At 43.2% G+C, this 16,636-nt stretch overlaps 1 protein-coding gene across 1 annotated transcript in view; it reads right to left on the reverse strand.

Annotated features, from left to right (window-relative positions):
* The window catches only part of LOC115020241 (fidgetin-like), a 33,601-nt gene extending 17,878 nt beyond the window's left edge, over nt 1-15,723 (reverse strand). The window contains exons 1-3 of the mRNA XM_029450197.1: nt 15,630-15,723; nt 13,498-13,721; nt 12,667-12,697 (exon numbers count right to left, since the gene is read on the reverse strand). Coding sequence (XP_029306057.1) covers nt 12,667-12,691 — 25 coding nt within the window. The 5' untranslated portion in view covers nt 12,692-12,697; nt 13,498-13,721; nt 15,630-15,723. The remainder of the gene's footprint in view (nt 1-12,666; nt 12,698-13,497; nt 13,722-15,629) is intronic.
* Nucleotides 15,724-16,636: the final 913 nt, after the last annotated feature.

Here is a 16,636-nt window from a genome sequence, read left to right on the forward strand (position 1 = left end):
ATGCGGGATAAAATCCTAAATCGCCCCATCCACAGTCGAAATCCTGCCTTTAATTATTTGTATGTAATAATTCAATACCATTACCCCCTATTGCTATCTTAGCTAACGCAAGACAGAGATAACTCTCGCGCTATTCTATTTGTAGCCAAACGGAACATCTGAGGAGAAATGTGACAACGCCTTTGGGATTTGGCAACATGGATGGAAAAATGGTGGAATACGGTCATAATAAGCAGAACCTCTGTCTTTTGATTGGTTTAACAGTCTCAGATGTCTCCACTAAGACCAGGCAGCCAGTATACGTCAGTTGTCTCATTCATTCAACTGCTTACGCTACGATACTGCAGACAAAAATGTCAAGCGTTGATAAAGATCTGAACATTCCAGTCAGTGTTGAACTTGAACCTGGTTGTAGTTTGTCGCTGTTGATTTAAGAGGTCGGTATATGTACAGAAGCTGTCAATACTAAATGTGTACACAACATCTCTGACCTTAAATAACCTTTCACTTTGAAAACCCTGGCCTGCATCTTCAACCAAACCTCTGCCCCAGGAACGTTAGATTACAACATGTAGATTTGTAGAAAAGTAAATATTTAATTCCATGTTCACTATTCTGCATTTTCCCTCCAGTTCTGCCTGATCGGGAACGAGAAAGACAGGAACCTTGATAACAGTGTGGTGTGTGTGTGTGTGTGTGTGTGTTGGCAACTTAAAATTCACATGTTTTCAGTGCAATATTTGTCACAGCAGCCGCAGTTAGATGTCATGTTTTCACTCTTACTAAATAAATAAGTACAGCTTTATTACTGCGGGGCGTAGCTCCAACAGTGAGGCAAACACAGGGAGCGGATTCATTGTACTCAAGAACTGTACCACCAAAAGACACATGATGCTCCAGTTTTAGGAACTGAAACACTACTGTGGTACTGATATTTCTGATGCTTCCCTGTATGAACTACAAATGCACCGATCCAACCCTTTCAGTCCAGATCCCGATTGATACGTGATTGTGATACGAGAGTTTAATAATAAGCCGTATGCCTGAATTACAATTCAAGTGAAAACATTTACAAGGAATATAAAGCCAGTATATAATGTATAAAGTATATACACATAGACTTGAGGTGAATAGATCGGCACCATTGTCTCCGATTCCCGATCGAGCTGTTTGAGTCAGTATCTACTAAGAACCTCAGATTTGCACATAATTGAAGATGAAAATGGTTTTGAATATAGAAAGTATAAAGTATAAAGACGCAGAATGATAAACATCTTCTGGTCTATGAAGAAGATGGGAATACGATCAGGTAGGAGAACAGTCTCAGGGCTTCAGCAGTGAGAGAAGGACGTGCAGTATTTATTGAAGAGATGAGCTGTGACATAAGATAAGGAGGGACTCTGTGCTGTAGGAAGGAGAATGCCATTCCTCTGAGGTCCCAGGAGGAAGCAGAGGCTGAGGAACGAAGGGCCAACAGCACAGCCTGAAACTCAGCTATTTTCATTTTTGGAAAGTTGTCAAAGACACAGACATTTCCTGCTAAATGAAAGCTTCTCTTCTTGGTAGTCCCTTTATTAGGACTTTATGTTTAAAGCGTGACGCCTGCCTTCTGAAGACATACACTCACTGACATTAAGTCTATAGACGGATTCATTTTGTAAACAATATGATGCTCCAACCCTTGTCGACAACTTTTACTCACAGCTGACCAGATGTGTCAGAGGGTTTCGGCGTCTCCTAGCAACAGTAAAGCGTTCTGCCGCTACGGGCATATATGAAACCCCAACACTGATGTCTACACTGTGTCTGTTCTAATGGGCTGCTGTCCGGCACAACTTCAAATAAGGCTGCAAATGCGGAACTAAGTTTGATTGTGTGTCTTCTCTACGTGTTGGGCCCTGTGAGTGCCAACGCAGGCTTGTTGTTAGTTGCGCTAGGCTCTCAGACGTGGCCACGGGCCTCTTATCTTATCAGTCAATCAGCAACAGTGTGCAGGAAATGAGACACACAACAGTGATACTGCCAACAACACTCATCTGTCAAGACACGCAGGCTCAATTACCATACTGTCGCACAAAGACTCGCACAAAACAGGATACACGGCGCGGCGGTGAAGTGGATAAATTGAATTGCTGACGTTATACAAGCTAAGTCATTAGTCGCGTCCATATAGGGAAACCAAAAGCTTGGCGGAACGAGAGGACTGAGGTGTTGTTTTATTTGGTGTAGCCAAAGAGGGAACTTCTTACAGCACGGGCATAAATCTGCATTTTTCTAATCATGAGTGTGTTTGTTTCTGATGCAGCCCCCTCATATTACTGTACTTGTTTTCTGCCTGAGATAAAAAGGAAAAGGGAGGGGGGGGCGGGAGGAAATATATAAAGAGGAAGAGAGACAGAGAGAGAATGGGAAACAGATACACAGAGAGAAACAAAGAGTGAAACAAACACATACAGAGAGAGACAGACAGAGATAGGGAGGATGCTGATGTGTGTACTGCATCCCAAGGGATCACTTACTCAGTATAGACACAGTACTGGAGGACAGAGCACAGCAAGGGTTCATTGGCCAAAATCTCTCCTCTTTATACACACACACACACACTCACACTCACACACAATCCCTCCAAGCAATATTCCTGTAAGCACTCGTCCACTGAGAATAACCGCATTGACTGAAGTGGAGTCAATGCAAGAGGACGATAGAACGAGGGGAGGAAGAAAAAAATAAAAGGGAGGGATGAGGAAGAAGCAGCAGGAGGAGGAGTGTCCACCTGGCCGGTGTCCAGGGGAATTAAACAGTCTGTTTACCGCTCTCAGCGCCTCAGCAGCGCCTCAGCAGCGCCATGTTAGCCTAATGGCACGGACATGAAGCCAATTGATTTGTGGACCAATAGACCTGTCCCACAGCACAGGCAGATTACCTAGATCACTGGCTCCGCATCGAGTAGACATCGCTTCTCATTCGCGCCCCACAGGCAGTGGAATGTGAACAGGGTTTAATGTGCGTCTGTGTGGGCAGGCTTGCATATATGTACACGTGTCCCCAGGATTAGAACATGAAACAAGGGGGCCGCTTTGAGCCCGCGGGGGTTCATTCTCAACAATGCATGTTGTTGCCTTCAGGCCTCATTTATTATATTTTTTAAAGTTATAATATATGCTATGGGTTTGGGTGGAGTTGTCATTTCGGTGTTGTAAATAGAAGAAACTCATCGGGCTGAACAATTTGAGGAAAATATTAAAACATTATCAAACTAATACTGTGATTGTGACTTATTAACTTAATAGATCAAATAATGCCGTTACTTGAATATGACATGACATGACAGAGTTGTTGTTGTTGTTGTATTGACAACAGTTGCCAAGTTATGGCAAAAACGTCTAGTGTCTGACAATGTTTTGATATCGGACTGTTGTTACTGTCGTTAGCGTTAGCTTAAGCGGCTGAAGTGCAGAGCTGTGTATCGCTACATTGACGCAGGCGAGCTACTTCACTCTGAATCCTGCAGGTCTCAGTTATGAGACTTTAATGGGATACGGTTTACGGAACTGTGTCATTTACCTTCAACAGATGCCGAGCTACGTGCTAGCTAACGTTCGGAAATTAACGTGAAGCAATGTCAAAGATAAGTTCCGTAGAAAAAGACTTCCTCTTTGGCTAAGCAGACAGCGACGTGCAGAGAGCATATTTAACTTTACAGGCAAGAGCTTTTGTTTTGTTGTTATATGAACGCACATAAAGGTTTTTAGCTACGGTTGAGCACATTTACGATCACCGGCTGCTAACTTCAACTTTGACATTACAATAACATGTCAGCTATTTGAAAATGTCACTATTTCAATTTCCTATACAGTATAAGAACAAGCCATAGAATCCAAGCAAGTTGTAAATAAAAACCAACAAATTAGTTAAAGATTCATGTTTTGTTTGTATTTGAAGATTTTCTCATCAATTCAATCGTTTTAAATGTTGTTTCTAAACGTTGCCACATTGTGTTGGAAAATAATCCCTATTAATATAATTATATCAATTTCCCTCAGCTCTAATGGATATTTCTCAAAACAGAATTGGATTCAATAAGAACAAATGTATGTTTGTTTTCTCTGATCCGATGAAGATGACGTTTGCGAGATAAAACGGCACCCAACAGCAACAGCATGTGCACACAGCATACCTGATGTGAAAGTGGATTAGGGAGTTTAGGGAGTAATATTTTCCCAGAAAGATCTAGCTGGCTGCCTGCACAATGCACATTTGTGGCATTAACAGCACACATTGTTCCAAATAAAAAAAACCTTGCTTGACGGACAATGAAAGACCACACACACTTGAAACTACAGTTGTCCATGTGTACGACCGAGGAGTGAGAGTAATTCCACATTCTCCACAGTTTTCACTCATGTCAGTGTCCCAGTTGATAAGCATGAAAATCCATTTATCTACAAAGGAACTGTATGGTCCATATTGGACAATGTCTCTTTCATGGTCCCTTGCAGGCCCTTTTTTTGTCCACAAAGCCACCCAACTGACTCCACCACGTCTGTAATAGGCCACATTCATTTGATATAGACACATCAAGGGAGAAATTGCAGTGGTTTTGCCGCGCATCAAGAGAAGTGGGGCTGGTTCACAGAGGCGGCAATATGCTCTGAACATAAAAGAACAATGGACGGCAGGCAGATGCAGTTAGGCGAAAAAAGAAAAGATATAGTGGCCTGGACATGAACACCAAACATGTATGCTGGGATGGAAAACCATAGGGAGACACGGTGAGGCTCACTGTCATTATCATTCAGTCTGTTTCTCCTCTAGAGTTCTCCTGACTGCAGCGTGAGCAGGACGGAGATCCAGAATTAGGCCTCAAAGGATGAGGAGGAGGAGGAGCCGTCAGATTACAGATTAGAAGGTGGGGAAGAGGTGGGATTAAACATGCTGTGTAGATGGTAGCCCGACTAATACAGCTCACAGCTCGCCGAAGGGCGTTGTCATAGTCCCGTGGATTATACTGTAGTTAGAGGGAAATGTTTAAAAGAGAAACGACTCTCCTGGAGATTCTTATCGGAACACTTTCCACACTGGTCAATGTTATTCATTGCTCATCTAATCCATATTTGTGCAAATGAGGTGCGCGGAGCAGACACAGAAACCTTTGAGACTTTGTATTAACAATGATGCTACGTCTTAACCACCCTCTGGCTAATGCAGCTAATGAATGAGAGAGCGCTAGCAGGCTAACGGCTCTAATTCTCCTTCACAGGCTATCATGTTGCAGCCCGGAGACGGATCAATACCATTTGCTCAACACACAGGAGGCCTGGGAATCTATAAAAGGGCTTTTATTGAGTAATTAAACACCCATTACTGTCCCGTGCAGCCAAACAATAAATTTGATCAGCCTCTCAGGCGCAGCTCCAGTCGTGATTAATACTCAGTGCATGGATGACATAAAAGACCACAATGATAAGTCCTGTCGTAGAGCCTTTGACGGGGACGGGACACTCTCAAGGTTATTTAGGGGGCTGGACCTACAGAGAGCTCAGCAGCCACACACTGTCCACTGCTCTGGGATCCAATCCCTCCTGTAGCTTCTGTCATCTCCCAGCATGCTTTCTGTTTAAAACTCAACATCTCATGGCAATGATGAGCTTCAGAAGCTGCTCCGACAAAAGTGATATTTTAAACCTTTTTTTCTATTTGCACTTTGGACTGTAACCTTCTAAAGGCTGACAGTACAGTTAAGTTACTACCTAATATGGCTTCAATGTTTCTTAATGTCATTTTTTTTAAATCATTAATATTCAAAATTAGTCATTCGTAAAGGCTTACAATTCATATTGGAAACTGTTAAGGTTGTGGTAAAAAAGAAAATTAAATATTAGCTTCCACTTTACTTTAAATCCCCAATATTTAGCATTTAGAAGCAGTATATAAACATTTAACAATGTTATAACACACACTAGTGTAGGTGTAAGCACATAGGTGTGTTAAACATATTACTTTATATTGAATACATGTGTTGTACAATATAAATAAATTAACTTTGAACCTTCAATATATAAAGAAAAGTATTAATACACGTTTAAACTTTGTGTTTTAAAATGAATTTCACTTTAAAATGACATTCTGTGCAGAGCCATGCAGAGGCTCTGATCACATACACACACTCTGAAGACCGTTCTGACAAACACTTCTATTCTTGCATGACGAGCAACATTAATAAATCGTCTTCAGAGCTCTTTACTATCCAGCCTTTTTAGAGCGACTGAAAGCTCAACAGTTTTTTCCCCTATTTCCCAACGTCACTTTGCACACTTGCGCAATTCACAAACCTGTTACAATCCCATCCTTGTTGGAGAATATTTAGCGTTGTTGAGCCAACAATATGGCATCTGGGTGATTCTCCTAAATATGAATGGCCCATTCACGGGGCTCAATGGAGTCGCTTGGCAATGGCCCTTCTTCCCCTCCCTCCTCCATACTCAAAACAATATTCAGCGCAGCAGTCTTGGCACTTTTCCCCGAAATCAACAAAAGAGGAACTCGAAGCTGTCCCTGAAACCCTCAAAGCATTAAGCCTCTGTGAGATGCAAGTACTTGGCACAAGCAAAGCGATTTAACGACAATGGACAAATCATACAGTGCTTTGTGAGATTTAGGGGATACAATAGCACTCCGTTTCCAAAGCACACATTAGTAAGCATGTCATTGGGACCCCCTGGGGGATTTGAGCAGCCTAAAGGATTGTGTAGTGAAGAGGATAAATATATGTTACTGGGCAAGAAGATGGAGCACTGCCAACGCCTCCCTCCTTCACACAACATACAGCGAATTACGAGTGTGTGGAATACATTAATATCATAATCTTCTGAACACACAAACTAACCCACAAACTGAACCCATTTGGCTTGTTAAGCATTTACATTGCAACACTTCCAAAAATCAATTTAAGACTATTTAACAGAGCTCAAGAGGTGCAGATGAGGAGAGATTCTCGAATTGCAAAAAAAAGAAAAGAAAAATAAATAAATAGAAACGAGCCCCTGCAATGAAAATAAAACAAAAAAAAAATACTTGTTATAAATGTGCGGCGCTTGCAGCCATGCTGACCTCTGAGTGCTAAACAAAACCAACAACGGACAAGCAGACACCCACTCAAAAGTCAATACCATGCGTGCCTCCTCTTCCTCTTGTATGGTTAATGCATGATGCCAGGTAGGGGAGACAGACTGAGAGTAGGATCTCATTATACACTGCATGCTATCATTAGCTATCTACCACATGTGTCCATCCTGCCAACGCAGTCGTACAAGCAACATCCTAATGCTCTCTCGCCTGCTTCCAGTGGGGAAACTTGGCCCACACACACACACACACACACACACACACACACACACACACGCACACACACACACACACACACGCGCACGTACGCACACACACACACACACACACACACACACACACACACACACACACACACATTCCTTCCTCAGCAGGCTTTGGTACATGAACAGATTTTAAGTCATTATTTTAAGCACAAATATAAAAAATGCTCTGGTTCCAGCTTCTCTATTGTGAGGAGCTCTTGTTTTTCTCTACTTTATATGATTGTAAAATCAATAATAACTTTGGACTGTCGGTCGGACAAAACAAGATATTTAAAAGATGTCACACTTAATCCACAGATTTATCAGTAACACAATTAAATCCCTGCGGGTCTGATCGCACATACAGGCGCAAGTTAGAACCGATTAGCAGATCGAGAGGAAAATAATCAGCGACTGTTCATTTCGCGAGCAGAAATCGGGAAAATCCTCAGGTTCCAGCTAAAGGATTTGCTGTTTTTAATGTCATATATAAGAATAGAGATGGTAAAGTCAATATGTTTCAGTTTAGGAGTTTTGAGACAAATGGAGACATTTGAAGCCGTCACCTTGGGCTCCAGGGAGCTGTGATTGCTATTTGTTCACTTTTTTTATTTTTACATTAAACAGACCAAACCATTAATGAAAAAAAGAAGTGGCAGACTTATCAATAAGGCCTATAATTTGCTAGTTGCAGCCTGACAATAGACACCGCCAAAGAATTTGAAGCGATGTAGCAACAGCAGTTGTTTTTGCTCTGGTTACCAGTTTGTGTCCATCTCCCAGAGGCCACAGGCAGCTCAGTGATGCTGTGCCACACGCCCAGCCACTCAACATCCTTTGTGTCCATCCCCTGGCAGCCTGCCAAGCTCACACACACACACACACACACACCCACACAGACACACACACGCACCCAATGAGCCATTGTACATTAACGCCCGCGCACCTTTGCCGCCTCGCAGACAAAAGTGTCCGACTTACTTGCCGCTCGCGCAACGTGCCTCGCTAATCAAGACGTTGAAGCTGAGCTGCAGACGGGACGCGGGGGGGGGGGGGGGTTGTGGGGGAGCAGACGGACACTATCTAGCCCAGGCTCGCTGTTACCAAAATCAGATCATCCAGCCAGAGCCAGAAAGGAGAGCAGCAGCAGCTCTTCAGATCTCTCTCTCCTAGCTGTCATTTTCTTTGGCCCTTGTGGGAAAAGAAAAAAAAGGCTCTCGTCAGCGTCCTCCATCGTCGGGCCAAATGAGTGGGGAGCTCCTCCGCATATCAATGCACAATTTAACTTAAGACTTGCATGGCAATAACCTAATTAGAAACGGCGCCTTCTCATTTGAAGGCACAATGTAAAGGATAAGCTGTGCGCCGCCATGTCTATTGAGGTGTAATGGTGCGGAATATTCCAAAGTGGAAGTTACATTTTTTTCTCTTTTTTTAATAAGTCCTTAGCATATTTAACGCTTCCACATGCTGAATGTTTTAATATCTGCCAGAGGATCCGGGCCATGGGTGGTGGAGATTGCTGGTAAAGAGTAAAGGGAGGTGAGCGGGGGTCTGCTTAAAATTCAGAAAAGGGGGCAGCGGATTGCAAAGAAGGTAGGAGGGAGAGGAAAAAATCTACAGCTTTGATTTGATTAAAACCTATGAAAATGACGCATTACATAAACCAAAGAAACTTCAAACATTTTAGGGGGTTTGGAGTTCAAAGAAAGTGAGATAATGCTTTTAATGCTGGAATTAACATGGAAATGAATTTAGCTGAATGTCTCTTCAAGGCTGGAAAATTATAGGCGGAAAAGTCTGGAAATGTGGTGCCGCTGATCTGAGATCAGTTTGGGCTCTGCTGGCTCTGAAGGTCCCAGAAGTTGTTGGGACCTGAGCTGCTGTGGCCTTGTGTTCGCGTGGGTTTTACACAAAAACTTAAACATTTAATTTAAACTGCTATTAGATCATTTGAAATGCATTCAAGATTTCTCATTATTTAACTTTCGAGATGTTTTAGCGCATCAGTTCAGTAACCCTGAGCGTTGGTTAGATTCATATGCACAAACAGCTGATCCTTTAAGTGTTACTGTGATACATAAAAGCTGTATCTTGGTGTGAAGCAGCACAGGTTACAGCAGGGCTGCAGTACTAAGCTGTAAGTATTATTCCACCTCTTGTGTGGATACCGCTCACCTTAAGTACACCCATCAGATTTTGACTGGATAATAGCCAGTCAGCAGTGGGAGAAAGACGTGAGGGCAGAATGAATATCATGTGTGTGTGTGAGGCCGCACGGTTGGTGTGTGTGTTTGAGAAAAATTGACTTCAATTGCAACACGGGAAAAAAAAATAAAAAATAATCCCCCAACCGACAACTGTCAGTCACAGTGACAGTGCCCCCCTCCCGAAAAAAAAAACTAAATCCCAAAACCCTTTTTTGAAAGAAAGCAGCCAGTGTACCAACAGTGACGGAGGAGAAGAGGGGGGAGAGGAAGAGGAGGATTTGGTGGATCATGGTGTCAAGGATTTTAAGGTATTGGCGTCCACTCATCTACGGAGAGACGTGTTTTGGGCAGCGGCGCTACCGACAGCTGCCTGCCGTCCTTTAGAGAGGAACTTAGATCAGCGAGGAGGGGCTGTCAGCGAGCATGTAGGGAAACACACAAAGACTTACACAGCCTCGCTACAGTTAGCTGACACACAGCCCCGGCACTGTCTTCTGGGACGGAGAAGGAGAGAGCGAGAGAGAGAGAGAGAGAGAGAGAGAGAGAGAGAGAGAGAGAGAGAGAGAGAGAGAGAGAGAGAGAGAGAATAAGTGGACAAAGAGTGAAATAGATGAGAGAGCAAGGAGACAAGACAGGCTGACGCACTGTCGAGCAAACGTGGAGGAAAGAAGGGGGGGGGGGGGGGGGGGGAGATGAGACAGAGAGAGGGAAGATGGAGAGAGTGAAACAGACAGACAGGTCCGAGAGGGATTTGTTCTATTTGCATGCGCCGGGCTCCCATGGGGTCCAGCTCCGCTCGCCGAGCCGAGAGCACAAAAGATAACACTTAACATATTTGCTAAAAGATGACAACCCTGGCTGGATCTCGTTTGAAGAGGCCCTTTGTGAGGACGTGCAGACAGGAGAAACCCACTGATATGGACGCAGCAGAAACTAACAAATGTCCCCGCGCGCGTGTGTGTGTGTCTGTAAAGCACAATATTTCCCCACATTGCCTTACATCTGGCAGAATCCCCAGGGGGGGGGGGGGGGGGGGGGGGGCTGGATCGCACGCCGGTGGCTCCGGGATGCTAAAACAGCTTTTAATGGTAAACATTACAGACTGATAGAAAGTGTCAGGATAATTTATTTATACGGTCCCACTGGGAGTAGCTGAGCCACCCTCGCCGCACACCGGCTCTCTCCATTCATTTGAGGGAAAAGTATTTAGATAAATAAAGGCAGAGTAAAGGGTTGCCTGTTTGTAAAGCACTTTTTCTTCTATTCCTATTATCTCCCCTCTCTCTGTCCCCATTAGCTGTATCGGGGGGCTGCCGGAGATGTGAGGCGATATGTTATGTGTATAATGAGGGGGATTATTGCTACTGTCACTGCTACACGCGCAGACAGCGGATGCAGAGGGACGGATCTTAAGCCGGGGACTGTAGCAAACAAATAGACTTAGAGGAATAAACAAACTGCTGAGTATCTACATTATTTACACTACACACAAAGTGACACACGCACGCCTGGGTGTCCTCGTCTCTTACACACACTCACACAGAGTTGCATTTCACAACTCGTGCACTCCCCCATATGTTCATCTAGAATGACAGATAATTCTCTTCTTCAAAAGCAGCTATAGCCAACAATTGAACGAGACTTCTTTGCATGCGCACATCAACAAATCACAAGTCAGTCAATTATGAACAAATTGAAATGGCAAGGTTGCTGAAAACATGTCATTTTACGTGTCAACGTGAATAAGTGCACACCTGTACCTCTGTAGTGTGTTGCTTGAGATCAGTCAGGTCCAAATAGATGCATTAGTGTTCTATATTTTCATTTATGTTTGACCATATGGACACACACACACACACACACACACACACACACACACACACACACACACACACGTTTACTGGGTAGTGAATGCACATGCCGCGTGTAACACACACAAGTGCATCAGCAGGAGCAAAGGAGAAAACAGCACATGATGTGAAGCGAATAACTGTGTGTGTGTGTGTGTGTGTGTGTGTGTGTGTGTGTGTGTGTGTGTGTGTGTGTGTGTGTGTGTGAGCAGAGTGAGCGATCAAAGGTGAAAGGTTGAGTCCTCACTAATAACTGCTACAAAAACCAAGAATGTGCAATGGTGGAAGTTTGGCCCAACAGAACGCACATTGTGGTCTCGAGCGTGATTATTCATTAGAAAACTATCCGCTGCCGCGCTCACTTCAACAGGGTGGGATGGCTATTTTCTATTTCAAACAATCCACCATTGTTCTACATGAATGTAGAACACATTTCCTGCAACGACACTCCTGCAGCGTAACAACCATCATGGATCGTTTTTTAAAAATATATCTGGAATGTAAACGAGCTGCTGCATGCACAAGGCAGGATGTATTAATGCTGTTTATTCCTTTATTAATGCACAATTCCCTCACGTCATGAAGTTAATAAATACCAGTGAATGCAGCTAATTCTGCAATAAAGTATGAAATAAAGTGCAACTAATAAATAACTCGTGATTATAAATATGCATTATGACTTTGAGATTGAGGCCTTGCTCACTGGGACTCCAATCACATCCACTTGTTATTAAATGATTTATTTCTATATTGTTATATTCAAATCAGAAGGAAACTCTGCCCATGTGAGTGAGTGGAGAAAACAACTTCTGCCTCATATCTGTCTTACTCATCAGCACGTTTGATTATTACAAAAGAAAGTTGAAAAAAACATTTGAGAACACATTTTAAAACATGTAGAAAAATCTAACGAAGCCATGTGTAATTTAAATGTAGCACACTTATTATATTAAATATCACTGAGTGACAAAGAGCTGTGTTATTGGATATGAGCAAAACATAAAGATGCTAAATAAAACCTGACCATGACCATTTGAGATGTATCCAATATATTTAAATAAAATAAAATCATGTTAAATAAAGCTGAAGGTGTGAATATAAACACAATAAGATGAGAGAATAAATAACAGTAAATACACTCAGTGAGCGGTGTCACCTTCACCAGCTGCTGGAACTCATCAGTGCATTTTTACACCTTCTAATACATGAATAAAATAAGTTGTAAAATGCACCTACCATAGACGCTGCTGCTGCTGATCATCTCGTGCTGGAACAGTGAGAGGAAGAAGGAGAGGAAGAGGAGATGAGAGCATTGGAATTAATTTGTGAAGATTAAAAAAAAAGATTCCCCCCTTTGCTTCAACCCAAAAACATGACAGACACTTTTGGAGTTTTTTGGTCCAACAGCAGTGCTCGGATTTCAAACCGTGTGAAAGGTGGGCCCTTCAAGTAGTGGAGCGAGCGACTGAATAGGAGAGGAGTCTAACCTACATGCATCTCATTAGAAAGTGGAGCCCGGGATGACAGGCAGAGAGAGGTGTTTAGGGAGGGGGCGGGTGGAGAAAATCAACTGGTGCAGCTCACTGTGTTTGGATATGATGCAAAGAGTCAAGTTAAATCTGCTGATAACGCCCTAAAATGACCAAGCTTAACACAAACCATGCTGCGGTGACATTGTATCCGCTCTGCGCACGCATGCATAGGGAAACTTGTTGTAACCGCACCACCGCAGCCGCCTCGCACAGCCTGGATCAGCCTCCGTGTGCATGCAACTTATGTATTTTTCCTATTTAGTGAGTGCCGCACAGCCGAACACAGACAGTGCTGGCTGCGTGTCCGTGCATTTGCGATTTACCCGTGGCGCAGGTGCGCTCCTTAAAAATCACATTTAAAAACGGCAAATTCACGCTCATGTATCGCAACTTAAATAACAAAGTGCACATGCATGGTTCCGAGATGAAGGTGCACTGCAGCCCGCTGTGCTCCTGTGCAGCCCGGGGAGCCTGTCTGCTCTGACCACTCTGTCTAATTGCAGACGCAGCGGATCCCCAGACTATCCGTCCTTACCTGCTTTTTTTAACGACAGGTCGACCTCTCAAGTGGGGGGTTTAGGGTCGCATCGATCCCGGGGACGGGTTCTGCTGATGAACGGGGTGCCGAGGTTAAGCCAGGTTGCGTGCGAGCTGAAACCATCCCAAGTTAACGCAGGAAACACTGACCACAGCCACTGCCATGTTGGAATTTCACCAGCCCCGAACAGCTGCTTCTCACACTGACCAGTCCGCGTCCCACTGCGCATGCGTGCAAAAGGGAAGAGAAGGAGAAGAAGAAAAAAAGATCCTCAATTCCAATTACTGCCCATAAGGTTATTATGAGCGCCTAGTTTGTATAGCAGAGTGGTGAAAGGGAGTCCAAATGGTGAGGAAGATGAAGCGAAGGATGAACAGAGAAGAGTTTAAGAGGAGACTGCACTTTAACTAGTCACTTCTATCCCAGTTTTAACAGATTAAAGGTGAGACAGCCTGTTTTTTTTCTCCTGTAAACTAATTTTCAAAGCCTTTGAGCTGAAGTCGAGTCTTTAATCTTGTTAAATTGACATCTATAATGTGTGTATGATAAGTGAACATAGTTGTTTTATCCCTGGAAGGCTGCTTGGACATTTAGTTGCACATGATGTCAGTTACAAACTGGTTTAGTGAACCATCAGATTATACAGTGAGGATAAACAGCCCATAATAGCGCGCTGAGGCCCCCGAGAAGCCCCCTGGCCGCAGTTTGGGAACCCACTAAAGTGCACAAGGGGGCAATTCCGCCCCCCCACGTCTGCTCGAAATGTGACTGCACACGCGCGTGCCGTGCCCGCGCCTCTCCCCGTGATAATTATAGCAGCAATATGGAATTAGCAATTGAAGCCCTAATTAGAATGAAAATGTCCCAGTTAGCCAGTTATCAAAGCATCAGCGGGGAGAGCAGATTTAAACAAGACATCAAAGATGGAATAACTATCAGCTCATTGTTCCCCATCACACCCACGAGTTGACGGTGCGCGTGCCACTGCATATAGTCCTTAATGCGGTCAAATAAATATAGGGCCGTCCACGACAAGGACCAACACTCACGTGAGTTTGTCAACTCGTCAATTAGTTGATTTAATGTTAGATATGTGAAGTTTCTCCACAAAGAATAATAACAACACTTTAAACATCGTGTTTACCAAAGATGTGCTCATTAATTTACTTGGAAATAAGTCATTCAGCAAAACAAAAAACAAAAAAGTATAAAGAAATGACTAAAGAAATACCCTATATAGATAAAGTGGAAGTAAGAGGAGTTGTCCCTAAAACTGAAAGGGGTTAATTAAAGGGTGTAAATAAAAATATGGAGGGATACATTAAGAGGGTCAGTAACACGTGCACATGCCCCTACAGTTAGCACTGAGCATGTATGTAGAAAGTGGAATAGTTTCCTTCCTCCACCTGCTGTTCTTCCCGCTCTGTGTATATTAGGCTTCAGCACATTATAAACTCTTCGTCACTGAGAGCTACAGCTCCACCTTTCACTCTCCATTCTCTATAATTAATTGTCTTTTTGTTTTTACAATTCCATCAATTCATTAAATTTGTCAAGCCTGCAATGCAATCAAGGTTTTGTTAGCGCAATAATAATTGATTGAAAACTCAACTAATCGCTGTGTAATAGAAGTCTTTTTGTAATGCAGCGCTAATTATTAGTTAGTAATTAGACAAAGCCTTAAATTAGCGTCTTTAATGTTAAAGGAAAACAGGCCTTTGTAGTATATTACAGTGTACGGATGTATTACCAAGCATGCTCTTTCTCCTCTCGGATTTACATACCGGAGGCAAAGGTATAATTCAAGTGTGTTGAATATGCAGTGTTGCTATAAAAGGCACACGTAGATGTGGAGAATCTTACGTGGGACACTGTCAGATCACATTTTATGACATATTTTCTGATTTGTGACGTGTGGTGGAGGAGATTTAACGGCAACATAAATCTAAATAGATTTTAACTCATTAGCCATTGGAGAGGTAATGATGTAAGTCTGCCACTAATGAGCTTAAGCCCTTAATTGAATAGGAGGGGGGGGGGGGGTAGAAACACACACATTCTGCATGGACACCCACACAACCCTAAATGCACAAAAGGACCTACACACAAAGACACATCCACACACCTACAAGCACAATCCCGCCTCCTGTGTTGGTATGGGCTCCCTCGTCTCTCCGGGGTCACGAGAGGGGGGAGTCATAGTCACATGACCAGCTAAATTTCAACTCCAGTGCCTGCGGACTTCAGTGTCGGCCTTCATCACTTCACCGCTGCGCTTTTCCCCCCATACACACTCTGTAAAATAAAATAAAAGAGGACAAATAAACCCGCTTTAACAGTATTCCTCATGTGGTATTTATTCAATCACTGCTATAATTGATACACGAGGAATTGTCTTTAATACGAGGCTAAAACAAAGGCGTTTTTTCCCACAATCAGTGCCTGATCAAAGGACTCATTGAAAGTCCCACTAATCAAACCTCTACTGCAAATGTTCCATATTCACAGTATTACAGGGAAAACATGCAACAAACCCCGAAGCTTTGATGTCACCTCTTCCAGACACATTTCATATTTTTATTCATCTCTCCCAAATAATTATCAGCACTTAACCCCGTCGTGTCTGCGAAGACGTAAAAACGTCAAAATCAATTTGGATGAAGAAGAAAGCTTATAGGATAAAATGTCCATTCTTTATAAGCTGTGCGATACATTTAGAATGTTCCCTTGGTAATACAGGCTATGAAAATGATGATATCCAATTTCTTAGTGTCTTCTATCAAACACACCCTGATATAAACAAAGCCCCAGTGAATGGGGGCAATGTAGGGAATGTCAAAGCAGGAAATCCAGAGGGAGAAGAAGGGGACGTTATAAAAGCCCAGATAGTGTTAGCTCAGATAAAGAAGAGGTGAAATAAGGTAGGAAAATACAGAGAGGGTGAGTCGTCTTCACTCAGAGGCGACTGTGTGAGTGTGTGTGTGTGTGTGTGTGTGGCCAATCCACTTTTATGAGCCCAGACTAACGCCCTGATGGGACACGGCGTGGATTTGAGCAGAGCCTATTGAGCATAAGCTGCTAAATTTGGCAATAAAGGGAATGTGATTTACTGTAAGCTCCACTGGGCCGAGAGCAA

This window comes from Cottoperca gobio, chromosome 2 (genome assembly GCF_900634415.1).
Source record: "Cottoperca gobio chromosome 2, fCotGob3.1, whole genome shotgun sequence".
Classification (NCBI taxonomy): Eukaryota; Metazoa; Chordata; class Actinopteri; order Perciformes; family Bovichtidae; genus Cottoperca; species Cottoperca gobio.